The sequence below is a fragment of the Schizophyllum commune genome, assembly GCF_000143185.2.
Source record: "Schizophyllum commune H4-8 unplaced genomic scaffold SCHCOscaffold_11, whole genome shotgun sequence".
In the NCBI taxonomy this organism is placed as follows: domain Eukaryota; kingdom Fungi; phylum Basidiomycota; class Agaricomycetes; order Agaricales; family Schizophyllaceae; genus Schizophyllum; species Schizophyllum commune.
Genome location: NW_026089548.1, coordinates 364667 through 392026, shown reverse-complemented (window position 1 = coordinate 392026; position 27360 = coordinate 364667). Strand labels below are relative to the sequence as shown.

Below are 27360 nucleotides of genomic sequence, written 5' to 3'. Positions count from 1 at the left end.
GAAAAGTCCTATTTGTTTGCGATACTGCTCTTCTACGTGGTGACGAAAGCGCTCGCTTGGATATCATACAGCTTCTTGTACTCTCCATCTAGGTCTACGAGCTCGTTAAGTACCCCATGCTCAACTATCTGCCCTTCCTTCATGCATCTGGTTTATAGAGAGTTCGGTGAGCCGCAGAAGATTAAAAGGGCGTCCATGCCACGCACATTATCAAATCCGCATACTTCGTCAAATGCCCAAAACGATGGGTCACAAAGATCATGGTCTTGCCCTCACGCTCCGCGCGCAGGTTGTCGAACAGCGCTAGCTCGCCTTCGGGATCGAGCGCCGAGCTGGGCTCGTCGACGAGCACGGCGCGCACTTTGCCCGAGTTGAAGCGCATGAAGGTCCGGGCGCTACAAGTCATTAGCACAAGGCATTCTCCGCTGCAGAATTGCATAGGCCGCCCACTCACGCGACGATCCGCTGCGTCTCTCCGCCCGACACCTCCACCGGCTTGTCCAACGCGTCCAGCCTCTTCCTCAACGCCTCGCCCTCCTTGCCCAGTAGGTTGTTTCCAGATGCTCTCGTATCCGGATCTAGTATTGTATCCAGCCCGTCGCGCAACTTCGCAATGCAGCCACTCGCGCCCCCAGCCTGCGCTGCAGCATGCACCGCTCGCTCATCATGCATACGCTCGACGCATCCGAGCCCGATGTTCTCGCCCATTGAGAGCGGGAAGAGGTGGTGGCCTTGGGAGAGGACAGCGGTCGCCTGGTGGAGGGTGTGTTGGCGGTAAGAGGATAATCGCTCGCCATCGAGGAGAATTGCGCCGGAAATTGGGTCGTAGATGCGGGTGAGGAGTTTGATGAGGGTGCTTTTACCGCTGCGAGTTGGACGGCTTAGATGTGGTCGCGAAAGGCGCTTGCGGAGACGAGCTTACCTTCCGTTAGCACCAACGACAACAACAAGCTGTCCCGGTCGAATAGTGATGCTGACACCACGAAGGGCTAGTTTGCCTGGATCACCGGGATACGCAAACATTACATCCCTGCAGCGGTTGGGTAAGCATGGGCGAACAGTGGATTGTGAGCTTCGCACACCTCAGCTCGAATCCCATGCCCTTATCACTCGAAGTCGCCAACGGATAGGACAAATGCCCGTCCACGAGCACGTTCTCCCTCACAGGTGCTTCTATCACCTTGTAATATTGCTCGAATTCATTCGCATACTCTCTGAAACGGTTGAAGTAAAACAATGTCATCGCCACCGCCCTCAAAAAGGTCTGCGAGCTCTGCTGGAGAATCGCGACGGACGAGACGGAGGTCGAGCCAGAGCTGAAAGCTGCGGATAACACGCAGTAGACCTGAAAGACGAGTTGACGTGGATGTAATCGCGATACTGGCGATACACGCACTATGGGTAGGTCTCCGGCCAGTGAAGTGAGTACATCGTGCGCTGGTGTGGGGTGCAGGGAATATTGAATGAACGGGTGTTCGTCGGAAACGTGCCTCAACGCTGCGCTGGCTGCTCTGAACTCTGAAGGTGAACATTTTAGGAGCATCCGAGCATCTTATACTTCGTATAACCCACCACGCATGATGTAGTCCCCAATGTTCGCGCTTATGACTTCCTCGCGAAGCTGCGGCTCAGCCAGCTTGGCCAAACGCTCCATGCGCAGGAAGGGCTCATTCGTGGTGTGCATGATGTTAGCTGCAGAACACGCGTCAGAGACCGGGGTTTACAGACGCGCGCGCCCTCCTCACGCTTCGACCACAGGTTCCTTCCCCCGAAATGGCTAACCAAGGGCTTCACGAGGCAAAGGAAAGGGAAGAGTGGGCCGCCCCCGACGGATGCGCTTGCGGAGGCGATAACAAAGGTGATTAAGCTTGCAGCGCTGATCGCACTATCGAGAAGGTTGAAGAGGTCCATGAAGTGTTGTGCGAGCGCTCTTGACGAGACATTGCCCGCGCTCGATGGTCCTGTAGACAGAATCAGTTTCGCCAGCAAAAATATGGGAAAAGCACGCACGGAGCGAAGTTGGGACGTTGGTCCGTAACTGGGCTGGTCGATCGTAAGTAGGATACCTACGTGGCAGAATTGATATCACCAACCCTCCAGCATAGCCGCCTTGAAATGCCGTTGTAAACGGCTTTTCAATCGAGGAAAAGTACCGTCACTGGGGAAGGTGAGCATGCGACCCATAAGTGTCGCGTATCTGGCAACACTCACAACCACCAGTCGAACAACGCAACGACTGCAACACACCCTAGCCTCATACAAATCGCCTGATAGATGGAGGCTTTGTCGACCTTCCCATTCACTGTGATCTTCTCTATCTACAGCATCATCAGCAACATGTGACGCTACTTTGAGGTTGGAACCCGTCAACTTACTTCTTCAAGAAGCCTTGAGAACAAGTACAGAAGCAGCGTCGGCTGGATGGCGCTGAAGAACTTGGACAACAGCAGGATCTTGACCGCCCACGGATCGACATGGTAGACCTCGACAAACATCCGTTGGACGACAGCAAAGTAGGAGAAGATAGTATCCTTGTGTTCCTTGACATCGCCATCCGCCAAAGTCACCGTCCAGACGCCTAAGTGGACGGTTCGCAGACGGTCGTCGGTCTCGCGGTCGTCATAGGTTGAATCCGTCTCTGCATCGCGTAGAGCGGTTGTATTGGAAGTAGACAGGTCATCCAGCGGCAAGCCCCTCATGGTGGTGATGGTGAAAGGCAAGGAGCCTTGAGAGCGCCTATGCGTCGTGGCTGCGCTCACTTATATACGCGACCAGTCCGAGTGAGTCATCAAGACATGCAGTGCCAGCCTGCTAGCTGCGCCGGCGCTCTATTAAGCGCTATGAGAAGCAATCATCCGGCGCTTACTTCCTTGAATACAGATGAGGCGGTGGTGGACATCGATGCGGGAGATGCCTTATCGAGAAAGAATACCTCGTTCAGTTGAAGCGAGTCCATAGACGGTGGGAGTAGCTGCGGTGTGTATGGGCTGAGTGCAGGACACTATCCCATATCTGTTTCTGTCCCTGTTGCAGCTAGTTGCAAAACGATAGACGCCCCCTGCAAAGACGCTGTGGAGCCCGCGTGGTTGGTCCGAGCGCGCCTCCGCATCATCTGTACGCTCGGGCCACGGCGCCAATGCCTTTCAGAGGCGCAACACGCAGGCTGAGGGAGGCTGCAGATACACACCAACAAGCGTGAATGATTCTGCGCAAATGCGACGACGATTCCTCTGCCTTCCGCATCTCGGTATACGAGCAGCGCGTCGACGAGCGCCTGCTGCCCCCTCGCCGAGGCTCGGCGTGGCGCGCCTGGCGTCATATCTCGCGTGGCCAGCAGGGTGGGCGAGGGAGCGAGGGGCGTCTATCGTTTTGCAACTAGCTGTGAAAGGAATGAGTCCGAAATCACGCTACGCAGGGACGCGCAGCCTCAAACCGACGATACGTACCATTACAGGCTTCCTTGCGGTGTTCGCTGGATAGTGTCCCCGCATTATGAGCACATAGACGCAACCCACCCAGGGACCAGCCAAGAAGCTACAATGCAAGGGGATGAGAGTCGAAGGCAACTTGCGACCGGCAAAATCCGGTTGGCAACCCACAAGCACCCTTGTCTTCGACGCTCATGCCCAAGAGCACTGGACTGACAATAAGTATTCCATTTCGCCATACGTAGGAGGCATCCGCATGCGTTTTATGCTACAGTGGTAATCTGAATGTGTACTATGGTAGTAACGCAACTATCCAAGCGTGCGATCGTCAATACAGGATCTGGGGTTCTGAACTGATGGTCGGACCACCCGACACGCATTCAGCGCACAGTACAGGGTACTTGTACAAGTCCATGCAAGCGCTCGTCCGCGGACTGGCACAGGCGCCCATACACGCACTCGTACAAGCACCATAAGTTACACGTACGCGGTTCAACCGCCTTCGCACGGCTCGTCCGTGGCGCCGCTCTACGGCTGCGTAGGTCCATTTTCAGTGGCAGGGTATAGACCCTCTATACAGCACGGTGGTATGAGAGCGGATGCTCTATATGTAAGGCGGGCCGAGCGCTGTCGGGATGCATTAGTGAGTCCATCCATCACTGCAGACTACAAAAAGCACTCACCCTGCCTGAACACGCCTAGCGTAAACTCGACGACGAGCAACAGCACACCACCACCTGGTGCCAACCGCAAGACCTTCGGCAAGAAGCCCTTGTACAGCGCCGCAGGGCCCTCTTCCCTCAGGATCGTCACCAACGCCGGGTACGTCCAATTATACTTGGGTACAACGCCCGGCACGCGTTGCTGCGACTGAATCCGAGACTTCACCACGTCGAACGGCGTGTTGATCATCGTGCCGACGAGACCACCGACAGTACCGGAGATCAAGTTGTTCATGAGGGTTGCTTGTTGCGTCTCGGGCTTTGGAAGCATCGCCTTGACCTGGAAGATGCAGCCAAAGTACCCGCCATTCCACCACAAGTGACGCCAGAACGTGCTCTCCATGCCCGCGTACAGCCCGAGAAGGCCGTCGGATTTAACGACCTGCTTGACGACGTCCATTGGGCCCTTGTAGGTTGAGGTCTTGTCCTGAAGGCTATATATAGGGGTCGTGTGAGCGGGTGCGAGTCGGGCGCGGGGTCAGGTGAAGGGCGGTAGGGAGGGAGGGAACGAAAGACTGGAATGCCACACGTACCGAATTTTTACCAGTTCAAAGGGAACGACGACGAAAGATTCCTGATTGGGCGATGTCAAAGGAATGCCCCGCGATACGATGTAGTATTCGACATACCGTCGCTCCTGCACTGCAGCCAGTAAGCAGCGACAAGGACTGGGTCATCTTCGTCTCGCCCGTCAACTTCATGTACGTATTCCCCCAGAAACCATTTGCGGCGCTAAAGCATCCTCAGCCTCCGCGCATTCGGCCCGCAGACGTCATACGCACAACTTCGTCGCGCGCTTGGGCGCCTCCATGAGAAGTGGGGGGACGAGGCCACGGTACAGGCGGCCCACTCTGCAGGGTAAATCGCGTCAGGTACACCGATGCACGCATGCTGGAGCGCTTTTACGCACCCTTCCTCCTTGATGATGCTCTGGAATGTCCCGATGAGCCCGACATTGGACTTTCCAGTCGCGAGCTGCAGCCTGGTCTTGACCTACGCGTTCGCGAGCGAGGAGGGAGCATGGGGAGGCGGGGGAGCGGGGGAGGAGGAATTCGGGTCAGAACTCGCAATGACGTTAGGACCGGATGCTATTCGTACCACATCTGGGAGGGCGGGTCAGCTAGGAAATATAGGGAGAAGACGAGCACGCACCGAGAGGATAGAAGGTCAGAATCTCCGAGATCCCAGCTATAGCGCCCGCGGCGAAGTTCGCGATGAACGGGAGCGCTGTTCATGGTCGTGTGTGATCATTTTGGACAGGGGAAAGTGGAAGGATGGGAAGTCCTCGTCAGTGAAGGCTCTCCGAAAGACTAGAAGCGCTCACGCTTGGGGCCTTCTGTCGAGCTCATGGTGGTGGAGGAAAACAAGGAGCGCGGTGAATCCGCCGGGGATGGCGGGGGATTGACCGATCGGAGATGGGCGCCCGAATCGCGTGATTGTCGCGTGCGGAGGGGTGCCTGGAGTCGAACTTCCCTGCGCGGACACAAAGGCCAATGAGGAGCTGCGCAAATGTGAGGTTGCGCTGAAGTCTCGGGAATGCTTGATTGATAGACGCGTAGAAGGGTAAGTATATTCTTCAATCTCTTACTTGCAAGCGGCCGACCGAGGGACCTCTGCAGGGGATTTCCTTCACTAGAAGGCGGGAGCTCAGACGGAAGGACGGCGGACGACCGTGCTTGCAAAACAGACGAGCGTTCGGGAAAAGAGTAGGTGTTCGTACAAGTATAATTCAAAACGTGATCTGTCACAGTCACTCTACGACAAAGGGTACGCGAGAAACCTTCACACCTCTTTGGCTCATTCAATGTTTCCAATATGAGTCTCACGGATGATGATAACTACGTATTTCATACCTCGAGATATGTCGCCGGACCTCAGTACCATGGGTTCACCGCGTCCGTGCATTTTCAGAACGATGTGCTCCAAGCCGCAGATGGTTCATGCACTGACGTACTCGACTCGGTTCTCATGCACTCGTAACGACGGTCCAGGGTGTCCACGAGAAAGGGCGTGTAATAGGAAGTGTCCGCATATATACCCTATAAATAATTCCGTCCTGATCAAAGCTACCAAACGACATCCGAGTCTACTGTACATCACTCTATGAAGAAGCGCAAGAACCGACACCTGCCCACAGGCGAAACAGCAACAGCCGCCTTGGGGTCATCCGGCATAAGGATAGGGTGGAATAAGGTCGCTGAGAAGTCTATTGTCAACATTGTCCTGTACGCAGATCTCGAAAAACATACCCAGTCGCATCAGTCGTGCCTCCTTGCTGTTCGCCTTTCTTTCTCCCTTTATATCATCGCCCACCGACTCCCCCTCACCTACCTCCTCGCCACCGTCATCACCTGTTCCGCCTTCCCCATCCTGCGATATGAAGTGCAAGAACGCAGTCACCGAAATCCACACATTCACCGACGCCGGCGGCAGCGCCTCGAGAACCTCAAAAGCCTCGTCGCGACTGGTAACGCTTGCACAGCGGGCGTGCAGCGGGTAAGGTACGACTGGCTCAGTGAGGGAGGCGAGGAGGGAAAGCAATGTGGAAGCGAACGCGCGGGAGAGGGTGTGCGGAGATGGAGAGGATGCGGTAGAAATCGGTGGCGGGTTGGCGATAGTCGTAGCCGGTGAGGCGGGATTGGGCTCAGGGAAGGGAGCGCCGGTGTCGAGACACTAAGAAGAAATAAGTCAGGGAACGGACGTGACACATACGTTGGGTAACTGACTGATCGTATGGTGTTCACGAGCCCGGACTCTGTAGGCCCGAAGAAGAGGTCGGGCTGAAGATTTTCAGTTGCTTGCCTCCACTCTTTTTCCACCGAGAAAACTCACCGTCGTCGTCGCATTCGACATCAGCCAATTGACCAGTCTGGCCACCTCCTTCGACGCATGCCCCGCCTCCTCTTCCAATAGTAAATCCTTGTTGGACTTAAGCTCCCGGATGGGGCCAGGCATGCGCGTCAGGCGCGTCAGACTGTTGGCAAAGCAGGTAGGTTCTTTGAGACGCAAGGGTCAGCGTATCCTGCAAGCAAAACAACGCGAAAGGAGATGACCCACTCACCATACTTTCCTCCCACCGTGATAAAATGGTCCTTCCCACACAACACATGCAATATAAGCGTCTCCTCCGCGCGTCGCGGGTCCTGATTGAGCTCCGCCGCAGCTTCGTTGTCGATGATCGCGGTGAGGGTAACCGTGGTCTTCTCTTCAGGTAGAAGCAGGCCGGCGGAGAGGCTGAGGCGGATCCAGTGGGGTGCTGTGAAGAAGGTCTCGCTGAGGAAGGGGAAGATCAGGGCGACAGGAATCAAGACTTACTGCTGGGAGATCCAGGAGCAGGCGGAACGAAGCGGAAGGCGCAGGGGATCTAAAGCCGTGGTCAGTACGCGTACTTGGGGATGCAATAGTGCCGCACCTTTCCGGTGTTTCGGATCGTCAGCTCCCTGTGAATTGCCTGGCCGTAGCTTTAAAGACCGTCAGACAGGTTCCACCACGAGCACGTACTGCGCACTAACCCAAAGCTCCCAAAGTTGACCGCACCCCCCTCGACAACTACCACGGCCCGATCGTGCACCTCGTCCATCACGTCCAAGACGTGCACTTGTCGATGCAGGTGTCGCGAGGCGCGCTCCTGAGCTTGTTTCTCGTAGAGGTCTACCTATGGAAAGGTCGAGTCAGCGTACTTCGCTAGCGAAACCAACGCGGCGGCTACTCACATCGACGTGGAAAGCCGCAGCTACCGGACGGTGGTCACTGAATGTGATACCAGGCACGCCACTGTACCAGTATTGCTCGACTGCGGCAGCAGCAGAGTCGAGGTATAAAATGCGGTCGCACCAGGCAGGACGGCGTCTGCCGAGGGCGAGTTGTCAGCGCTACATTCTACTAAAGAAGAGAGGTACGACGTACTTCATGTCGTATCCCAACTCGTCTGTCATGACGCCTGAACTGAAGCGGTAGGTCCTAAGGACATATGAGATATCGACCTGACTGGAGACAGGATGCATACTACGCACGGCACGTGTGTAATCGGGAACTCGGCGAAGGGCTCAAAAGCACGGCGGTTGCTGATGGCAGTTCGTAGCTGGGAGCAAGTGCGTCCGTAAGAAAGATAAAGTTTTCAGGGAGCAGAGGCAGAATGAACCAGGGAGGATGCGCACCTGGTCGTATTTGTATAGCGTCTCTAGTCTGTTCGTCCAGTGCTTCGATGCCAGTACTGTTCGGACATCCGAGTCAGACAGGTCGATTCGATAGTTCAGATCTCCCTTCGAGATGCAATTGATCAGTATTCCTTCCGTTTAGGCAACACAGGACTCACCATCCAAAACAGAGCATCCGACTCGAAGACACCCACTTGCTGCGGCGGCGCCGGCGAGACCGCATACGTCGCCGAGGACGTCGCAGTGCTGACCGAGGTCTGCGAGACATTGCTATCTTTTGACGACGAGGTTGACACCGTGGTCCTTGATGCCGAGGCGGTGACGCTGGAAGATGAAGAGCTCGGCAGACCGGACGATGGAGTAGCACTCGTTGACGAAGACGACGAGGCAGAGGCTGGTAGCCCGGAGGAAGCCGATGACGGACTCGTGGCCACCACCTCCGGGGTCAGCTCAAACGTCAACCGCCTTGATAGATCATGGAAGTCCGCGTTCCGCTTATCGACCATCTCGTCGAAGGCGGCGAGGTGCGCGTTGACGAAGGTAAGGGTGACGGGGCCGTATGGGTTCTCGTTAGACCCGGCATGATTAAAGGGCGGGGTGAACTGGACGCGGATGGCTGTACCGCCTTTGTTGCCCTATGATCATTAGGGAATGTCCTTACTAGATAGATATAGGAAATACGACTAACCATGATCCCCATGATCCCCGCACCCACCGCGCTCGTTTTGATATCCCCAAAGCAATGTCGCAGCCGCTTCTTCACAACTATAATGATGAGCATGCCGACCAACTGCTTCGACGCGAGCTACGGAAAGTTGTCAGCTGGCGAGCATAGTATAAGGCACCTAAGGTCTGCTTTGACTGATGTGCGGACAACAAGCCGCCCCTCACCTTCTCGTAATTGTCTCCTTCCTCCCCAAGTGCCGCGAAGATCGCTTTCAGCCACGCTTCCTCCTTCGCAGTGCTCGTCGAGTACAACAATGCCTCAGTCGACAGATCCAGCTCTTGAAAGCCGAATACCAATAAGTCGGTCTCGCTGGAGTCGGGGTCAGCAGGAACAGTAGCCTCCTTCATCGATGTTGGCTCCTCGACGACAGTCGTGCCGGATATAGAGGGCGCCGATGGTGCAGAGAGGGAGTCCGTTCCTGCGGCACCAGCGTCCTCGATAGGGTTGCGAGCAACTTCGCCAAGGGAGAGAGGAGAGACGCCCTCGATAGGGGGGAGCGTTGCGGTCGAGCGCTTGGTTTCCTTGGAAGAGGGTCGGACCCAGGTAGAGAGGTCTTGCGTGGGGTTCTTTCCATTGACGTTGAAGGTGCCGATACGGATGCTGTGGAGAGTGAGTCCCAAAATGCATGTGAGGGAGGGAGGGAGAATCGCGAGGGCCATGCAGCCGTTACTAGGTTCGGTGGGGAAGGGAGACTCACTTCAGCCTGCATTTGCCCTTGAGCGAGGCTCGGCGAGATTCTCGGCGAAGCCAATCATCGCGTAGGATGTTGATGTCGGACACGTCGTCGCCAGGCATGCCGGCGCTCGCGGGGGACAGGCGTGAGTCCAGTGGCGCCCGTTGGGTTCGTAGGTCGAGGGGTATGGCATGAGAGACTAAGGATCGTTAAGTGAGGGTGGAATAGGATGGAACAGATGGGCCGTACTCTTCTTGGTCGCCCGCGCGTGCGTATAGGGCGCGATCCACGAGAAGGTCTGGATGGTGGCTTGAGATGCGGCAGAAGCAGCCTGTAATCGCTTATACTCCTGGATTATCGTTCGTAAACCGGCACTATCTTGCGTATGAAGCGTGAGGGCGCGTGCATCGGGCCCTCCGGGGGCGATGGTGACGTTGATCCCTGTGCGAATGCGCTCAGTCTGCGATAGGATGGACCGAGCAGGAGACGCACCTGCGCGAGGTTGCAGCGACGGTCGCCCATCCGAGCCAAGGTTGAGCGTGTTGCGGTTCATCTGGGACATGCGGACGCTGAAGTCTTCCGAGATGGGGTATACTCGCTGCACCTCGAGCTCCTCGGAGACATCGTTCGGTGATCCCTCGACGGGGCGGAATTTGAGAATGAAGACGCTAGGCATGTCATCAGAGGAGGCTCTCCGGAGCGGCTTTAGTCACACACCTGCCCTCCTCTACGCTCAGGCCATTTTCCTTGTGAGCGACGACGGCGACGACGCGCCTGTTCCTGGGATCGTCCACCGCCTGGGTAACGCTCGATCCAGCCTCGGAATCGGGTATCTCTGTAATCTCTAGAACTGCGCGGACCTCCTCAGAGGGCCGTAGGAGGGAGCGGACGTTGTCCTGAAGGTTGGCCATGATGTCAAGAAGTAAGAGAAGAACAAAACCTTCCAATTTCGAAACTACTTCCGGTTCCTGGCAAAGAACAAAGACTTCCACAAATGGAAGCCCGCGGCTGCTTGCTTCCTGCTCTCATGTCCATCTGAGTTGGTCAGGATGACGTCCTTCCTGGCAGATATATACAAGAGGAAGCTCTATGGCTGGCTGCTATATGCTTTTGCGAGGTATGCGGCCCAAATGCATGGCATGCAGCATTGCTAACTTGAGGCACAGTGAAGTCTTCGTAATTGTGTCCCTGACATTGTTTCTGCCCGTCGCACTTGAGCAGTTCGCAAGGGACAATGGCTATCTCTTGCCAGACAAGACGGAGCCGTGCTTCAGCGCAACAACGAGCGCGGCCGAGGAGTCAGCGCGCTGCGTTGTGAAGATCGGCTGGATTTGGGTGGATAGCGCGAGCTTCAGGTGAGGTCGAGCTTGCTTGAATCTTCTCAAGGCTCACGAGACTTAGCCTTTATGTCAACTCAATGTCAGTTGCGCTGCAGGCGCTTACCGTCATCTCCATGGGCGGTATAGCAGATCATGGTGCGCATGCTACTTCCCCGCCTGAACCTTACTAACCTACTTACAGCTCCCCACCGAAAACCTCTGCTCCTCTTCTTTGCCTTCCTCGGCTCGCTCTCCGCGACTTGCTTCCTCCTCTTGCCATCTACATCTCCTGTATGGTGGCTCTGCGCCGTCCTTGGTATATTCGCCAACGTTGGCTTCGGCGCCAGCGTCGTCGCCATGAATGCCTACCTGCCCGAGCTCGGACGTGATGCACCGTCGGTTGTGCAGCTCGCACAGCAGGCAGACGACGAAGCCTCTCCGCTTCTCGATCCTCCGGTCCCCACGGACGACTCGCCGTCCTCGCCTACGAATGGCCCGAAGCGTAATGCCCGCTACGAAGCCGAGCTCTCGCGCACGACGTCGCGTATCTCGTCTATGGGCATCGCTTTCGGCTACGGTGCAGGCATCCTTATGCTTATTCTCGCACTAATCCCCGTCACCCTCCTCAAGGGCTCTACCTGGGCGCTGCGCCTCGCCATCGGGCTCAGTGGCGTCTGGTGGGCGGTATTCTCCGTAATCGCAGGCGCGCTCCTTCCCTCTCCACCTCCCACCTCTGCCGCTGCCTTCGACGGCCCACCCTTCACCCTCCTCCCCGCCATTTTGGCCGCCTGGCGCCGCCTCGGGGGCATGCTCCGCCCCACCGAGATTGCCAAGCTGCGCACCACCTTCCAGTACCTTGCCGCCTGGTTCCTCCTGTCCGACGCCTTCACCACCATCACGTCTACCGCGCTCCTCTTCGCGAAGACGTCCCTGCATATGCCGCCCTCATCTCTCATCATCATCGGCGTGCTCTCACCCTTGTCGGGCATCGCCGGCGCGCTCGTGTGGCCCGTCGTGCAGCGGAGGCTCGGGTGGTCTAATCTGCGGGTCCTCATTACGCTGGTGGTGGGCGTGAGCCTGATCCCGGCGTATGGGTGCATTGGGTTCGCGGGGATGAAGGTCGGCGGGTTGACAACGCCGGGGGAGATGTATGGGCTGGCAGTCGTGTTTGGCTCGGTTTATGGGGCCTTCCAGAGTTATGCAAGGGCGTTTTATGCGGAGTTGTTGCCGCCAGGGGAGGAGGCTAGGTGGTAAGTGCGAAGAGTGTGCGTACCTCTGCTTAGACTGACGTTCGGCGCAGGTACGGCCTCTTCTCCATCACGGACAAGTCGAGCTCGTTCAGTGAGCCTTCCAAGTCTTGTTTTTGCTTATGCATTTGCTGACCGCATATTGTAGTCGGCCCTCTCGTTGTCGGCTTCATCGCTGATGTGACTGGTAACATCCGTTATGCGTTCTTCTTCCTCATCGTAATGATCTGGCTCGCACTGCCTATCCTCATGACCGTGAACGTCGAGCGCGGGAGGAGGGATGCGCAGAATTATAGGTATTCGTCGTGACCCTAGGTACTCCCCATAACCTTCAGTACTCTTCACTCATGACCCTTTCGTCGTAAGTTGCTGCCCTGAGCTCACGCTGCTATGCTGCACCTCTCGACCAGACGATGTACTATAGTATACTATCAACTACCCTATTATCTCGTGCGCAGCTGCCGAAGACTTTCATCCACATAGCGTCCGTTGTCTGTACTCACTGCATATAATTTGTGCTGTCGATGTCTGCACGTCGGCCAGGCATTCCATTACAGCGCTCTTCGACATGCACTGTAGTGGAAGTCTGCCGGCCCGGTCGAGAGACACCACCGGAGGCTCCGGGATAAATGTGACAGTGACACATATAAGGACCGTGACATCGGTAAGAAACGGCCGCACACGCAACTTACCTCTCGCCATCACTACCGACGAACGCAAGACACACAACCTGTTCTCATCCCTTCACCGAGATCGCTTCTTCCTCATTCGTATCCGTCTGAACCCACTTCAACACCAGGAATTAACGCAATCGCCCTCGAGAACGTGTATATCGTCTCGGATCTCCTCTTCATCAGTGAATTGCTCGTTTCTTCCCGTATTCTCTGCCTATATCGGGCTTTCAGTCTCCTTCCTTGTTGTCCTCACTCTGTAACACTTTTTGTATACTCACCTACGTGCAAGCTTGTTCTCCTCTTGCCCTGTACTTCTTCTTTTCTTCTGGTCCCTTTGTTGTTCGAATTTTCACCTTCATATATCCACAACACCATCATCTACGGAACCACCACAGACGGAATGTCGACGGAAACTATTCCACATCAAATCGACCAGGCGGCACCCGTGTCGGCATTCTTGGGAACGGAAAACGAGGCGCATGGAGGCATGCATGGAGGGGAAGTGTCAGCGGCTTTGCAGGATTGGATTCACCGCGCAATGGATGCCCTCGCTGCTGTTGGGCCGCCTCCAGTGGGCGTCACTCCTCACTCTGTGGGCGCTGTCCCACATCTGGCACCGTATCCAGCTCTACCCGCCCAAGATGCCACGCTGGACGTCTTGCCCTTCCGCATCGATACGAGCCATATGCCGGCCATCCCTCAGGACAGACTGGAGCTCATTCGGGCGGCATTCAATTACGTGCGTGCCAACCTGGCGCACGGTGGACAACCTATCGCTCGTTCGGACGGAGGTCGCTCGGATTCGCTGGTGGACGGTTCAGATGCCGTTCTGGGGAACCTTATTGTGGATGGTCCGGAATGCAACGCAGACGCAGCAGCGGGCTCGAACACCACCGTTGCCCATCAATCAAGTCCGTCCCCCTCCCCTCCCGATGTCATCCCTCATATTTCGCGGACGCCGACTCCCACGGCCGTCGTCGTACCTACATCCAACGCGCCTGGGCATTTAGTCGAGGACGAGGTCATGGCAGACGGGATGCAGGGCACTCCTGTCAACGGAAGGACGATGAACCCTCTGCCTTCGGCTATGGGCACCGCCGAACATCGGGATGGGACGTTCAGTGGAGGCCGCGAAGAAGACGAGAAGAACGTAGTGGTCGCTCGGGCCTCGGGCTCACTCCAGCGATCAGACCGGACCACGCCTTCGACTTCTCTGGACAATGCTGCGTACGACGCACGTGCACTACAGAAACAAGAGGAGCAGAGGCGGAGGGTCTGGGAGGACAAGAAGCGTGCATGGCAGTCGAAGGATGCCATGCCGACTCGCGAAGACGATGGGACCAAAGGGCACTCATCGCGTGCTCCGAAAACTCGTCGGCAGACATCCCCCCCTCCTGCTCTGCTCAGCCGACTGCGCGATTTGTCCCCCGACGCATGCCTCTTCAGCACGTCTCAGCGCGACGTTCCGCAGTCACTATCGCCGTCGAATCGGTCTCCGCGGGATAGGTCCCCGACACCGTCTACACCTCCGCCGTCCGAGTATGCGGGACTTCCTCTGATCGAGAGAATGAGGCCCGCCCCTCTCGTCGGCAGGATTGGGCCTCCCGTTGATGAGTCCTACATCGCCGCTTCCTCCCAGCGAGCGAACGATGAGACCCGTGGGCGCCGCACCGCGCGCGCGCCCAGGTCCGTTGAGCCAAGCAAGACTCCATCGTGCAATGCCGGCCCACCGCACGTCATGCCTACCGGCAAAGCGGGGACAGCGCCTATAGCGGCGGCCTCTGTACGGACCGCTTCGGCTAGCTCGCGCAAGTTCACCTCGACTAGCTCACGGACAATCGCCTCAGCTGGCTCGTTAAGGGTCGAAGGGGCGCGCAGCTCTGAGCATCGACTCGAGACTGCCTCCCCGAGGCCAGTGACGCTCGCCAGCTCCGCGCCTGGTTCGACAACCCTTAGAACCGCACAGGAAGCTACGTCAGTCGGTGTGGGCGAAACATTAGTGTCTGGTAACCTACCCTCGGACACTATGGTGGTCGGCGATCCCGTTGAGCCGACGACTCCATCTGTCGCCCCAGCCGTGACAACGACGATCATTGCACCTCAGATCACCACGCCGCTGCCTCCATCGACGACCCCTTCGAGTATCGACGACACCAGCATATCTCCGAGGAACTCAGGGCCCCTTCCATCGCGCGCGGACAGTGCGTCCTCAGCACCCAGATTCCAGGCGTTTTCAGCGTCGATGTCTGACGACCGCAACGCCGGCACGATGGAAACGCGACCGCACACCTCTCCTCGATGCACATATAGGCAGATCGCCGAGGAGTTGCTGTCGTCAACTATTCCACTCGACAGGAACCATAGCACCCGTGCGCAAGAGGTGGCTCCTGCACACGCTGCATCCATCGTCCTCCCGACGTCACCTGCCGCGCCTGCTGCGTCGACGTTGACGCTCATCACTTTGTCGTCGGTCTCTGAGCCTACAGGCAAAGAGTCTTTGCCTTTTCCGCCCCTCCCGACTCGGAATTTGGACAGTTGTCCGATATTCTCTCCGGCGTCGAACGGCTCGTCTTCACCGCCCATCGACCCGGCGAAGCTCGGCGAGTACATATTTGGCCTACCCGTCGACAATCCTGCACCAGTGCCGGAGTTGACCGCGCCTATCGAGCAGACGATGGAGGTGGAACAAGATGGGGAGGCGGACCAGCTTGTCAAGTCTGACGAGCAGTCGATCGGACCGTTGAAGGTGGACGAGGACGAGATGGACGAGCCGATGAAGATGGATGAACACACAGCTGAGTCGGTGAAGATGGAGGAGGATACGGACGAGATTAAGGAGGAGGAGGAGCCCGTGGTGAAGACAGAGAACGAGCCGGCGCCCAAGCCCGAAGACGTCAAAGACGAGATGCTCGTTCCTGTCGAACTCGCTCCACGATACGAACCTCGCGCTTTGATACCCAAATCGCGGCAGCGCTCGTCAGCGTCTCCTTCTGTCGGGCCTTCATCCTCGTCCTCGGGGCAGACGAATGGGCAGTCGTTCTGGATAGAGGTGCCGTCGCGGACATTCCCCCACGGAGATTACCTTCCGATGTCGCCAGACGAGCCTCAGCCCATTTCTCAGCATCAGTCCGTTGACCTCTCGCCAGAGCAACCTCTGCGCCGGTCTCCGCGCACGACGCGGTCCGTCTACCGAAGGGCTTCAATGGCGAAGGCCGCTTCGCCTAAAGTGTCTGCATCCGCCCCCGCCTCGAAGTCAAGCGCGAGTGCGAAGTCGGTGACCCAGTCGCCTTCCTCCAACGCTCCTACCACGCAGTCGTCTGCGATAACGGGCCAGTCGTCGTCCATCGCTGCTCAGTCGTCTCCCGCCGCTGCTCCATCGTCGCCAACATTCGTCCAACCGCCTTCCGCCGCTGCCCGCCCATCCCCCGCATCCGCGTCGCACCTCGCGACCCCTGTAGTGTCAACTTCAGTCGCGTCTCTGGGTCGCACCTATCGCATCCCAGCTCCCTCCGATGACGAGGAAGAGGGTACGCGCGTCGCTCCTATCCTCAAGCTGCGGCGCATGAACGACGACCACCCTCTCGAGCGACCGTCGAAGCGGGTGAGGTGGGCGTAGGTCGTCGAGCCCTTGTGCAGTCCAACCGTCCTTCTTGCTGCTGCAGAGGAGAATGACGATTTGGGACGTGGTGTTACCACCTCATATAGGGATGCTGGCAGATTGCCGGTGATCCCTTCGGTGACGGTTGTGAAATCGTTATCCTTCAATGCATGACACGCTGGCGCGTTGTGCACTTCGCAGACATATGCCCTCTTTTTTCCGATTCCTATGTTCTCCATTTCTCTCGTATATATCCTCCACCCGGGCTTTCCCTCCCTTTCGCCCGGGCGGGGTTCCGTTTCAAAAGACCAATCTCGTCTCTTTTAACAAAGCGTAGTAATCGCGCACGTCTTGCTATGTGACTTGTACATTCTATGCCAATGTATGCTGTAGTTTTTGTCTATGCGATACTATTGTTCATTTCTCTTGATGCAAGTCATCGAGAGGCACATATGTAGCACGGCGACCGCGGACTGACCTGGGCGCTGGTCTACGAAGGTGAGTCTGCCTGGAAATTACTAACCGTCGATCTCGAGCGCAGGCATTGCAACTATAACTTGAACTAACTTCGTAAAGTCCTGCGCATGCGGAGGTCAGAGAGTGGGAGGTTGCTCTGGAGAGATACTTGTGGGCGTATGTAGGCGTATCTCACGCGACGCGATCTTCAACCGTATATAGCGTATTACTATACGCAGGCGGACATACCAGGCCTTTGTTCTCGTTTTGTACTCCCAGCTCCCGGAAGCCAGCCACCCACGCCTTGTATGATCACTGGGATACAGCTTTCTAACAATAAATAGATAATACTACATACAAACTAGTGCTACCCAGACCCTGGAGGAGAAGAAAGAAAAACTATGCATTGCGACTGTCCAGCTATGCTTTATGCGTGCGTGCGGTAGTGCTTACATGCGTGCGTGGCAATAGTGCGTACGTGCGTGTGCCAGCGAATAGTGCGTACATGCGTGTGCAGGTGTAGGGTACGAATGCAGGATGAAGGGATGCGCAGGTATACAGATGTGGACGATGCGATTAGACCGGTGCGTCGTGTGCGGGTAGAGGCGTGACGAGTAGAGGAGATCGTGGCAGCAGACGGGACGAGACAAGAGCGAATGGTGGACGTAGGTAGAGTTCGTGACCATCGTGAACGTCGTGAGGCGCGCGGGGCGCCAGCGCTAGATCTTCAGCTCGCGGAAGCCGCGCACGTCGACGCGGCCCGTGCCGTTGCGCACCCACTCCTCGTCCGGCGCCGCGACCGCGACGGGCTGCTGCCGCTTGAACCGCCCGCCGGGGATGACGATCGTCCCCGCGCTGCGCTGGCCCGGCCGCTGCTTGGGCAATTTCAGCTTCTTCCGCTGCCGCTGGGTGAGCGGTACGGGCGGCGGCGATGGCGGCGCGGGAGGCTCCTCCTCGATTTCTTCCTCTTCCTCCTCGGTCGTCAGCTCGGATAGACTGGACGAGAACGCGCTGCTCTCGCGCGAAGATGCGCTGCCTGGTGCCGAAAGCTCGGGCGTATCCTCGGTGTCCTCAGTGGGCAGCGGTGCGAGCGGCGATGGCCGCCGACGTTTGGTGTCCGCGCCGTTCTCCGTTTCCTCCAACGAGGATAGGGACGACTCGTCGAAGGAGCGCTTCGGCGAGCGGCTGTGCAGCGGAGATGGCGATCGCGATATGGGGAGCGGAACCTGTGCGGGCGAAGCCAAGTTGAGGGAGGATTGGGCGAGGGAGGCGATGGAGGAGGGTGCGATGGATGGCGGTGGGGAGACGACGGTGGACGGCGGCTTCGAGGAAGACGCTGGCGTCGACGGATTCGACAGCTTGAGCTTCACTCGCGGCACCTTCTTCTTGGGCGTTGCAGGCGATGCGGGTTGGGGCTCTGGACGGATCTCCTGCACCATGGGCAGGCCCGAGTGCGGGCCGCGCAAGTTGCGGATGGAGGAGAAGTGCTCCCAGTCGTGGTAGGCAACATAGACGGTGTCGGGGACCTCGCCCTCGTTCGGATCAGGCGTAGGTACGGGTAGCGCGTCCTTCTCCGTCCGCTTCCGCTCCCGCCGAGCCTGCCGCTTCTCGCGCCCACTCAAGAGCCCGTCGGCGCCCTCGTCGGACTGTTGTTCGGCTGTCGAGGTGGATGCATCGGGCGCCGAGTCGTCCATGGCATTGGCGGCGATCACGTAGACCAGCGCCGGCTGAATGACCTTCACATTCTTTCCAGTCATATGAGCGAATGCGGAGAGTTCGAGGTGCCCGCCGTAGGTACCTGCTCGCCGTCAGCAAATGGCACGAGCGCTGTGAGCGGGGGACGTACCGTTCTCACGCATGCAGCGCAAGTGAGCCTCCAGCCCGCGCTCGTCCTCCACAAAAGGGGCGTAGCGCTCGCCATGGGCTTCGATCCAATCGCATACACGGGCACGGAGGAGGGCGTGCCGTGAGGGGCTGCCGTATAGCTGGTCGGACAGGGCGCGGAACAGGCAGTTCCCGTCGCCCAGCGTGTCCGCCGCATACAGCCCCAGCCCGCGCAGCTGCTCGGTGAGCAGCCGCCCATTGTTTTCGGGGTCCGACGGTGAGATCACCTGGTCGCCAAGGTGATCAGACGACTGCGCGCGCGACGCAAAATTGAGAACGCACCCTGCCCTTGCTCGAGCGCGTAGTCCGCGAGCGCACTGTGCATCATTTCGCATTCGCGGCAGCAAAGCGGGAGAAGATCCGTGGGAGAGCAGGGGGAGAGGGGCTTGGTCAACGTCCGACACGATGAGCCGCTTAGACACCGCGATACTCACACTGCTGCTGCTTCGCATGGCGCTGCGCCTTCTTTCCAGCGCCCATGAGTTTGTGTTATCTGCGAGACGGGCGGCGGGCGGCGACTTCTCTATGTTGGAGTTGGGGGATATAGATGATGAGCGTTCAGGACAAGCCTTAAATAAGAAATGAGGGGGTCGGCCCCCGGCCCCCGGACGTCCCAGCCGGTTTCTCCGCGGGACCCCCGCACACGTTTTATTATGCCTGCTGCATGTACAACTACGTCTGGCCGCTCACAAGGCCATACCTACCGCTCGAAGCCTTCTCGAGGCAGTGCCCTAGGACTGGCCTGCAGGACAAGCGCCTGTAAGGCTAGCTCAAAGGCCGGAGTCTAGATAGGGCCACGATAGTGATTGGAGCATGGCGAGCGCCCAATCGCCCATCATCCATCCACCCATCATCATGACGAATGCCAGTCTCCAGACCAGCCCCTCCGCCTCGTGCCCTGAACATGCCCGCGATCTGTGAAGAAAGGCGTCGAAGATGCGGATGAATCTGCAGACCTTACGAGGACGCGGGAGAAGAGCACAAGAACAATAGCAGAACCACGAAAGGAGGGTAGGGATCGTAAAAGGGACGCCATCGGCATGAATGAGGTCATTCGAGGGCCTCCATTGATCCCTTCACGGTGAACCAACGGTGAACCACCGCCAAACATTGACCAAACCAACACGTCACCAGATGGACTAGCCTTTGCAGAGGCTGAGTAGAACAGAGCATGTCTATGATGAGCGTTAGGCACAACTTCGCTGCGTTTACGGCGAGCCGTACCTGATATGCCCGAACACTTGCTTCCCGACTTTGCGGATGGTCGCAAAGGCGATAGCTTCTGGAAAAGGCCAGCGAAGATATTGGGTCGGAGTGCGCAGGCCTGTTAACAAAGTGCTGGACGGCTCCGCATCGCCTACGATACACTGCAGCCTAGTGGCAGATTGCATGCCTCCGGGTTCCCTGTTCCCTCAAGATCGACGATGGAAAAGAGGGCTGAAAGCGGTGATTCCTTAGCGTAAAGCGTCGACGAGCGTCGGAGCGACGCGCAAGGGGTTCAGATGGCGAAGGGATGTTGGTTCCCTTCAAGTAGGCGTAGGCAAAGTCCTTGGCGAAGAGATCGGGCTGAAGACCGCGCCGGCAAGACGGCTCCGTTGCAGCAAGGATGGAAGACTGACATCTGGAAACAAGCCTGTGCACCGGTACACGCGTCAGCGAATGCTATCAAGCAAGACCGCGAATACGCACGCAGGCGCCCTTGCCCTTCTCTCGGCTCCCTCTAGAATCAAGCCTCGTCACCGTCTCCTAGTAGTTACAGCCCTTGAGAGTTGAGAAGTGTTGGGACGAAGGCCGGAGGGGATTATCGTTGCCTGGCCTAAGGGAGACGCGTTTGCAACGATGATGACCTGGATCCCCGAGTTATAACTGTTGGGTTGAGCGATTCCAGTTCTTGGCTCAAGAAAAGACGTCTCATAGACGAGGGAGGCATTGAGACGGCCATATCCACGGTGGCAAGGTGAAAGTAATGGGCAAGGGGATGGATCGCGGCATTCGCCGTCTCTGGCTGGTTGCTCGCGTGGCCCGGCATTTGCCGCAAACACGATCAAAGTTCCAGTTCGATTTTCTTCTCTTCTTTCTCGAGACACCGCATAGCCAAGACTCGAGCTCGTTGAACCCTATGCCCTATCTATCCAATTGCGACTGCGCCTCAGAATAATCTTAGACAAGGACATCAACCCATCTATATTTCGCATAGCCATTTCTTGTTCGCCCTTGACCGAGAACGACGCACCTGACACTCTCTTCCGAGCCCATTGGCCAAGGTAATGATTCTATAATCGCCCTGCGCCCCACCTCGCACGTTCTCCTGTAGATTTGTGCGCCACTCCCAAGCCCAGTGATAAGGACGAACTCAATGGCTCTGACTACTGCTGACGCGCGCTCGTAACGATTCGCGCGTGATGTGACTGGGCGCGATCTACTAATTACAGACGCGCCTGGGTCTCACCCTTTCTTCCATCCCTCATCTACCCCCTGAAGCGAAGAAATCAAGTCATCGACTCCCCCCTTCAATAACTTACCAAAAAGCAACAATGCCTAGCGTCGACGATATCCGAGATGGAATAGCTGGAATGAGCAGCCCTCAAAGAGCGGCGGCGGCGACCTGGATGGCGGGGGCGTGGGACGAATACGCGTACCGCTTGTCATGCGCGATGGCCGCCGTAGGACCTCCCCCCGGCATCGTCTTTGCTCGGGACGCCCTCCATGCTCTGCACGGCGCGGGACACACGGAAGTGCATCCCGCGGACGCTGCTCGACAACGCTTCGCTCACGCCCGCCGTGTCCTGGAGACGATCAAGCACGGCGTCGACAGTGCCTCCGCTGCGCTTGCGCTCGCGGAGGACCAGTTGACGACTGCGACTCCTCCGTCATCCAGGTACGATAGGTCTTCTGGTGTCTGTGGGTCCGTCCTAACGCGAGATACGTCCAGCTCCGCGCTGGTAGCGGTGAATCCTGGGCCATGGAGCCCCACACAAGACCAGCGGGTGGGGGACGTCCCCGTTGATGCCCTCATCGCCTCCCGGCCTACAAGTTGCCACGGCTGTGTCCGTCATTATCCTTCTCGTCCCTCACAGGACGCATCTCACAACGAGGCTGCGCCCTTCGGTTTCGCTGAACATCGGTCAGCGGTCAGCGACATCCAGGACCATATCACCCTCGACGAGTGCTCCCTCGTCAGGCCGGCGCATATCAGGAAGGACAGCACTGCTCGCCATCACGCTCATCACTCTCCTGGACCCCCCTCTCCCGCTCTTCTTGCCGCTCCCGACAAGGACAGCCGCTCTCCCTCGGCGTCGCAAGACGGGCGCCCTTACGACGCAGAGGAGCAGACCCACGACGAGCATGTGACCTCCCGCAACAATGCACAGACATGCCCCCCAACTGGTGCCAGTGCCTGCGGTGCTTACGACACGAGCGCATGCGCACCTCCCGACCTCAACCCGGAGGTCGTCCGTCTTGCACAGCAACAGGAACTACGGCAGCAGGTCTGGGAGGCCAAGAAACGCGCCCTCGAAGCAGAGGCCGCCCGTGTTCGTGACGCTCGATCTGGCAGCGCTGGCTCGTCAAAAGTCGCAAGTGCGGAGGTAGACGCGGTGCTGCCGCCGTCGCTGACGCGGCGCTCGACATCCTCCGCACGTCGCCATTCATCGCCCGCGCCGCCTCGTCGGTTGGTCGACAGGATCGACGCCCCTCGGCTAGTTGATAGGATCGCGCCTCGTCGCGCCTCGATATTCCTCATCGACCGGATAGAGCCGCTGCCTTCTGTAGAGCCACCGTCCCAAGCTTCCCCTCCCGAAACTCAATCGACATCGCTCATCGACAGAATCGAACGCACGCCCTGCGCGTCGCCATGGCGATCTCCTCCACCAAGCCTTGACGAGTCATGTTCGCCTAGCGTCGACGAATCCGAGGACCCTGCGACAGACGGTCTTGAGGATCTTGCGGTAGACCAGTTTGATAAAAACAGGAACTTGACGCCAACCGTCCGGTCGCCGAGCCCACTCGTTCTCTCGCCCACCCCGCATGCATCGTCGGGCGTTGCGTACGACTCATCTGGCGCTGCGTACGACTCATTCGGGGCTGTATACGACGGTTCCTCGTCGTGGTCCGAGGTCGATGCCATCATCCACGAAGCTGTCAACAAGTCGCCCTCTAACGGCACGCATCGTTCACGTTACAACGCCGATCAGGCTGGCTGGACGCCTGCCTCGCCAGCCACATCTGCTGACTCGGCGATCACGTGTGGGGTGGAGGAGATCGTGGTAGACGAGGAGGAGATGCAGGTAGACAACGAGGAGACGGACTCGGGAATGGTTATCGACGGAAGGGACGGGCATGACTCGCAAATTGATGATGAAGAAGAGGGAGTGAGAACCGACGATGGATACGATGGAGAGATGCCGATGGAATTCAGCGAGGATGAAGGAGGAGACGATGGTACGCAGAGTGATCTCTTTCAGGACTCAAATACCAAGCTGACTCCTCCCGTAGACCCATCAGCAGCACCAGAAGAACCTCCGACCACGCCCACAGAACCCGGATCGCCGGCGTTGTCCACGCTGCCTTTCTTTGAGGATGTACCCGTCGATGGACCGTCTCCGCCCTCTTCGCCCGCGCCATTGCTCGTCGAGAACCGAGCCCGATCTCCATACGCGTCGAGGGTGCAGGGCTTACTTGAGTCGACATCCAAGGCGGTGTCGCAGACAATCACGAAGGGCCAAGCTGTGTATGGTTCGCAAGGTGGAGGTGGACAGGTGGATAGGTCGCCCGTAACAAGGTCGCCCTCGTCTGCACCTTCCACGCCCGAGGGATGTGACGAGATGGCGGTGTTCGCACCCGCAAATGCATTGACATCCGGTGAATGCACGTCAATGGGTGAGATTTCTCGCCCTTCTCTGACTGTCGCTTGCGCTAACGGTCCTACAGGCTTGGGTGTCTGCGTGAACAGGGATCGCATTCCTCGTCCGACGCCCCTGCGGTTCGTGGCACCCTATCATTCGACGGATCTGAATGCTGCGACACCTGCGACGCTCAGATATCCGGGGCTGCCTTCGCACTCTGCATACTCGCCTTTGCAATCGACATATTCACTTTCCCAGTCTGCCCATCCAGCATCGGCGGGGCCTTCAGCACACAGCAAAGTCGATCCCCCGGTGCCACCTCGCGTGCGTAAAACGAAGGGGCCTGCCCACTCTCGGCTGTACAAGAAAGCGCGCAGGTCACTGGCCAACTCCATGTCGTCGGCCACCGCGCGCGACATCAAGACCATCGCGCGTCGCCCGCCTGTGACGAGACCCACCGTCGGCGCTCGGCTTGTCGCTGCTTCGACGCCGCATCCAGGCCAGGTTGTGACTTTCGCCCAGCTGGGCGCGGGGTACCGGTTGACTTCTGCGGTGCTAGAGGCGGCTGAAACTGAAGGCGCGTCTGAGTCCAACGGGGACCAGGACTCGTCCGATTCGGATCTGGATTCGTTGTTCGACGAGATACCTGAGAATGAGTTCGACGAAGGGTGTAGCCATGCGTCGGGTAGGTCGTCCGCGCGCGCGTCCTCGAAGAGCGCATTGTTCAATCAGCAATCCGCAGATGTTTCAGGACCAGTCGAACAAGATAGAGAAGGAGGGAATGTCGCTGGGAAGGGAGAGGGTGTCAGTGGAGGAGACAGAGTCGTCGATAGTGATACCGAATATACGGTTGAGGAAGAAGTTTTGGCTGTCCGCACGCGACTGGGAGAAGGAGAGATCACCCTCCGTCGACGTGTCCGCAAAGCGTCCGGCGATTGCGGCGCGGCGCGGCCGTCGAAGCGGATCAAGCTGACGTACTAGACGATGGTGTGTGGTCGCTGTTCTCGCATCTCGGGACGCTGCTGATACGAATGACAGACTAACAGACCAAAAGAACGTGCATCGATACGCAGAAAAAAACACTACCCTACCTATGCTTTCATCATCTGGTCCCACTTAGTTCTAGAGTACGAATATGTATGTATCTCCTTCCACTTATGTTGTCCTCTCTATGTGTCCGAGTCTGTCAGGTATCGCAGTCGGTATCATCGCAAGCGACAATTCCAACAATGTCATGTTATGGACTTTTGATTTCGGATCAGGCGGGAGCAAATCGAGGTTCTGTTTATTTTCCCTGACTTTCCTCAAAACAGTCTTGAAGATAGGGGCCTCCGCACATCTCTTGCCTGTTCTACGACGGATGGCATCTATACCTAGAGAAACACCGCCGCGTATAGGGTCTCAAATCGCAGATGACCGGGCGTGATTGATCTTGGCCACATGGATTTCCCCGTTCGTCCGAAGATTCCTTTCTCGTCTGTTGTACTTTTTGCGTCCGCACTTCGCACACCAAGCCCGGTACCCGCATGGTCTGCGCTTCGGCTTGTGGGTCCCTCAATTAAAAAGTCATAAACGGACGTTCCTCTGAATGCGGACTCACACGCCTCGTACGTGTCCAGAACACCCCAATTCCTCCGACCCGCGTCTCTTCCGGCAGGTGCGCCCCGCCTCCCCTCCTTCCCGCCGTCTCGGTGACTGACCTTCCTCCATAGCAGCTCTTCGCTCTCGACCACGTCATGGAGTCGCCCCGATGCCTCCGACAGCATCCATGATTGTGCCACGCGCTAATCCCCGTATGCGGGTCTTTGCGATCAGGATGATGCGTGCTGTGACCCCGGCGCTCCCACAGCATTCCTGCATACACTGCGACGCTGTGCAGCCTGAGGCTCTCATTTTGCATCCTACGACCTTCAGAGACGCACGGTGATGGAAGATGGTGAGCGCCATGTCACTCAGGCCAATTCGAGATGCTCAAATGTCCCCGATCGCAGCACGATCCGAAGAGATGCACGCGAAGATGAACGCCCTTGCGCTCGAGGCAGAGAGCGGGTCTCAAATAGAACCACCCCTGCTGCCAGCTGAGCTGGTAGATGAGATTGTTGCGCAACTTCCTTACCGCTCAGCCATCTTGAAGAAGTGCTGCTTGGTCGCGCGGTCATGGGTCACGCCCTGCAGAGCGCGTCTGTTCGCACACCTGTCAGTATACCCTCGCGCGTACCCCTCGGACTTGCTCGACCTCTCCAATTTCGACCTCGCACTGACGGCCCCACCAACAATCCGCCACCAGCTCATCGCCCTGCTCGCCATGCCCACTGCATTTGCTGCTGCCCCTGACATCCCGCAGTACGTCCGCGGACTCTCGGTACAAATGATGCGCCTCGCGACCCCATCAGATCGCGCCGCCGCCGCAGAAGCTGCCGTCCAAGTCCTCAAGCTCTTCCCCCGCCTGCACACCCTCACCCTCGACGCGCGCGCGCTCGACTACCCCGACTTCTCCCCTGCGCTCCAGTCCGCACTCTGCTCCATTCTTGACCGACCAGGCCTCACCTCCCTCCACCTCCGCGAGCAGGACGTCACCGACGCGGGCGTGCACGCCCTCCTCCGCAGCGCGCGACACCTCCGGCGGCTCAGCATTTGGCCCCGCCCGCTCCTCTACGTCCGCCTCGATGGCGAGGACGTGCCCGCGCTGCCCGCCGGCGCCCCGCGCCCGCAGCTGCACACCCTACACCTCGTCGGCCCCTTCGACGCCGCGCTCGCCTGGGCGTCCGCGCCGCACTGCCCGCTTGACCTGCGCGCGCTGCGCACTTTGTCGCTCTCCCCGCGCCGCGCGTTCGACATGGGCGGCGCGTTCGCGCGCTTCGCGGCCGCGCACGGTGCAGGGGTGCGTACCCTCGTCGTCAGTCTGTGCGACGTCTGGAGCGTAGGTGCGTTCGCGAGACTGAGGAGCAAAAACAATGTGACGAGAGTCCTTACAGTGGGGAACGATGTCGGGGCGGCGGCGGGGTTGGCGTTTCTCGACCATATGCCCGCATTGCGGATCATCCGGGTTAAGGATGGGGTGCTGGCGCCGTGGTCGCTGGTATGTGCGGTCCGACTGCTGGAAGTTGCGGTGCGGAAGACGGGGGTCGAGGTGTTCGAACTTCGGGTCGCGATATGGTCAGCAGACGCGGACAGCTATCGGCGCAAGGAAATCCACCTTGACCACTGGAAGGAGGTCGATAGCCGGCTTGCCGTTCTACGGGAGGAAAGCTCGCTGCGGCGGATGGACTTCGTTGCTGTGCCAGACGAGGAGGCGTCCAGGGAAGATGCGGATAGGCTGCAGAATTGGGTGGAATATGCACTGCCGAAATTCGCTGCTGGGGAGCGGGATATTCTGCATTATAGCGCGGTGGATGGGGGGATGCCGTGGGACGAAAGCACGGCTTGGGACAGAGGGACGGTTTGGGCTGATACGGACTGATAGCAGCATTTGCGTCGATGTAGTCACCGATGCTGAATTCATCTTGACCATCGTTATGACTGCGTGTCATTGGGATGACGCTGGCGATCACCCCGCACGATACTCTGGAATACAAGGTCCTACAGGAAGAGAGTATACACCTGGATAGTACACATAACCGATACAGAATTT

At 58.1% G+C, this 27360-nt stretch overlaps 10 protein-coding genes across 10 annotated transcripts; 4 read left to right on the top strand and 6 right to left on the bottom strand.

The window, feature by feature from the left end:
• Positions 1-32: 32 nt before the first annotated feature.
• Positions 33-1099, bottom strand: SCHCODRAFT_02671546 (P-loop containing nucleoside triphosphate hydrolase protein; the record flags this gene model as incomplete). The annotated part of the gene is made up of 5 exons (XM_050346630.1): positions 33-147; positions 207-395; positions 455-865; positions 923-1030; positions 1083-1099. 5 exons carry the CDS (start codon positions 1097-1099, stop codon positions 33-35), a joined length of 840 nt encoding a protein of 279 aa, XP_050198126.1.
• Positions 1100-2091: 992 nt separating this feature from the next.
• Positions 2092-2699, bottom strand: SCHCODRAFT_02459910 (uncharacterized protein; the record flags this gene model as incomplete). The annotated part of the gene is made up of 3 exons (XM_050342603.1): positions 2092-2158; positions 2212-2318; positions 2376-2699. Coding segments are annotated over 3 exons (498 nt in total), but the record flags the coding sequence as incomplete, so codon positions are not given.
• A 333-nt stretch (positions 2700-3032) lies between these two features.
• Positions 3033-3382, top strand: SCHCODRAFT_02638437 (uncharacterized protein; the record flags this gene model as incomplete). Its single annotated transcript, XM_050346022.1, has 1 exon — positions 3033-3382. The coding sequence occupies exon 1, from the start codon at positions 3200-3202 to the stop codon at positions 3377-3379; it is 180 nt and encodes a 59-aa protein (XP_050198124.1). The 5' UTR covers positions 3033-3199.
• Positions 3383-3636: 254 nt separating this feature from the next.
• Positions 3637-5835, bottom strand: SCHCODRAFT_02638429 (mitochondrial carrier). Its single transcript, XM_003027942.2, has 10 exons — positions 5739-5835; positions 5475-5651; positions 5303-5377; positions 5249-5253; positions 5061-5143; positions 4933-5001; positions 4780-4882; positions 4684-4724; positions 4112-4584; positions 3637-4055 (listed from the first exon to the last, which is right to left on the bottom strand). The coding sequence occupies exons 2-10, from the start codon at positions 5497-5499 to the stop codon at positions 4033-4035; spliced, it is 897 nt and encodes a 298-aa protein (XP_003027988.1). The 5' UTR covers positions 5500-5651; positions 5739-5835; the 3' UTR covers positions 3637-4032.
• A 207-nt stretch (positions 5836-6042) lies between these two features.
• SCHCODRAFT_02638426 (DNase I-like protein) lies at positions 6043-10619 on the bottom strand (the record flags this gene model as incomplete). The annotated part of the gene is made up of 19 exons (XM_003027941.2): positions 6043-6347; positions 6400-6823; positions 6877-6930; positions 6983-7146; positions 7212-7406; positions 7466-7514; positions 7563-7611; positions 7663-7805; positions 7864-7999; positions 8057-8110; positions 8164-8231; positions 8308-8412; positions 8466-8942; positions 8996-9112; positions 9199-9634; positions 9732-9906; positions 9957-10148; positions 10200-10375; positions 10425-10619. Coding segments are annotated over 19 exons (3310 nt in total), but the record flags the coding sequence as incomplete, so codon positions are not given.
• A 91-nt stretch (positions 10620-10710) lies between these two features.
• Positions 10711-12823, top strand: SCHCODRAFT_02680674 (MFS general substrate transporter). Its single transcript, XM_003028232.2, has 6 exons — positions 10711-10824; positions 10874-11062; positions 11109-11182; positions 11229-12276; positions 12327-12367; positions 12422-12823. The coding sequence occupies exons 1-6, from the start codon at positions 10757-10759 to the stop codon at positions 12580-12582; spliced, it is 1581 nt and encodes a 526-aa protein (XP_003028278.1). The 5' UTR covers positions 10711-10756; the 3' UTR covers positions 12583-12823.
• Positions 12824-12949: 126 nt separating this feature from the next.
• Positions 12950-16969, top strand: SCHCODRAFT_02638422 (uncharacterized protein). Its single transcript, XM_003028231.3, has one exon. The coding sequence runs from the start codon at positions 13348-13350 to the stop codon at positions 16561-16563; it is 3216 nt and encodes a 1071-aa protein (XP_003028277.1). The 5' UTR covers positions 12950-13347; the 3' UTR covers positions 16564-16969.
• A 322-nt stretch (positions 16970-17291) lies between these two features.
• On the bottom strand, positions 17292-19451 carry SCHCODRAFT_02638419 (cysteine proteinase). The gene is made up of 4 exons (XM_003027940.2): positions 19320-19451; positions 19168-19202; positions 18848-19112; positions 17292-18799 (listed from the first exon to the last, which is right to left on the bottom strand). The coding sequence occupies exons 1-4, from the start codon at positions 19363-19365 to the stop codon at positions 17721-17723; spliced, it is 1425 nt and encodes a 474-aa protein (XP_003027986.1). The 5' UTR covers positions 19366-19451; the 3' UTR covers positions 17292-17720.
• A 100-nt stretch (positions 19452-19551) lies between these two features.
• Positions 19552-20420, bottom strand: SCHCODRAFT_02067837 (uncharacterized protein). Its single transcript, XM_050341672.1, has 2 exons — positions 20110-20420; positions 19552-20060 (listed from the first exon to the last, which is right to left on the bottom strand). Exons 1-2 carry the CDS (start codon positions 20274-20276, stop codon positions 19739-19741), a joined length of 489 nt encoding a protein of 162 aa, XP_050198123.1. The 5' UTR covers positions 20277-20420; the 3' UTR covers positions 19552-19738.
• A 1119-nt stretch (positions 20421-21539) lies between these two features.
• On the top strand, positions 21540-27241 carry SCHCODRAFT_01160147 (uncharacterized protein; the record flags this gene model as incomplete). Its single annotated transcript, XM_050341131.1, has 10 exons — positions 21540-21932; positions 21963-23325; positions 23380-23763; positions 23815-23866; positions 23988-24053; positions 24107-24414; positions 25349-25386; positions 25644-25665; positions 25721-26653; positions 26705-27241. The coding sequence occupies 10 exons, from the start codon at positions 21540-21542 to the stop codon at positions 27187-27189; spliced, it is 4044 nt and encodes a 1347-aa protein (XP_050198122.1). The 3' UTR covers positions 27190-27241.
• Positions 27242-27360: the final 119 nt, after the last annotated feature.

What these genes read in the sequence shown, in the direction of transcription:
- SCHCODRAFT_02638429 (XM_003027942.2), bottom strand. Translation starts at nt 5,499, where the DNA reads ATGAGCTCGACAGAAGGCCCCAAGC. An exon ending in CTCGACAGAAGGCCCCAAGC is followed by an intron (nt 5,378 to 5,474) that starts GTGAGCGCTTCT and finishes GACCATGAACAG; the next exon opens with CGCTCCCGTTCATCGCGAAC. An exon ending in AGCATCATCAAGGAGGAAGG is followed by an intron (nt 5,002 to 5,060) that starts GTGCGTAAAAGC and finishes TTTACCCTGCAG; the next exon opens with AGTGGGCCGCCTGTACCGTG.
- SCHCODRAFT_02680674 (XM_003028232.2), top strand. Translation starts at nt 10,757, where the DNA reads ATGACGTCCTTCCTGGCAGATATATACAAGAGGAAGCTCTATGGCTGG. An exon ending in CTGCTATATGCTTTTGCGAG is followed by an intron (nt 10,825 to 10,873) that starts GTATGCGGCCCA and finishes CTTGAGGCACAG; the next exon opens with TGAAGTCTTCGTAATTGTGT. An exon ending in GTGGATAGCGCGAGCTTCAG is followed by an intron (nt 11,063 to 11,108) that starts GTGAGGTCGAGC and finishes CACGAGACTTAG; the next exon opens with CCTTTATGTCAACTCAATGT.
- SCHCODRAFT_02638422 (XM_003028231.3), top strand. Translation starts at nt 13,348, where the DNA reads ATGTCGACGGAAACTATTCCACATCAAATCGACCAGGCGGCACCCGTG.
- SCHCODRAFT_02638419 (XM_003027940.2), bottom strand. Translation starts at nt 19,365, where the DNA reads ATGGGCGCTGGAAAGAAGGCGCAGCGCCATGCGAAGCAGCAGCAGT. An exon ending in CCATGCGAAGCAGCAGCAGT is followed by an intron (nt 19,203 to 19,319) that starts GTGAGTATCGCG and finishes AATGATGCACAG; the next exon opens with TGCGCTCGCGGACTACGCGC. An exon ending in GCGCTGCATGCGTGAGAACG is followed by an intron (nt 18,800 to 18,847) that starts GTACGTCCCCCG and finishes GACGGCGAGCAG; the next exon opens with GTACCTACGGCGGGCACCTC.
- SCHCODRAFT_02067837 (XM_050341672.1), bottom strand. Translation starts at nt 20,276, where the DNA reads ATGCAATCTGCCACTAGGCTGCAGTGTATCGTAGGCGATGCGGAGCCG. An exon ending in CAAGTGTTCGGGCATATCAG is followed by an intron (nt 20,061 to 20,109) that starts GTACGGCTCGCC and finishes CGCTCATCATAG; the next exon opens with ACATGCTCTGTTCTACTCAG.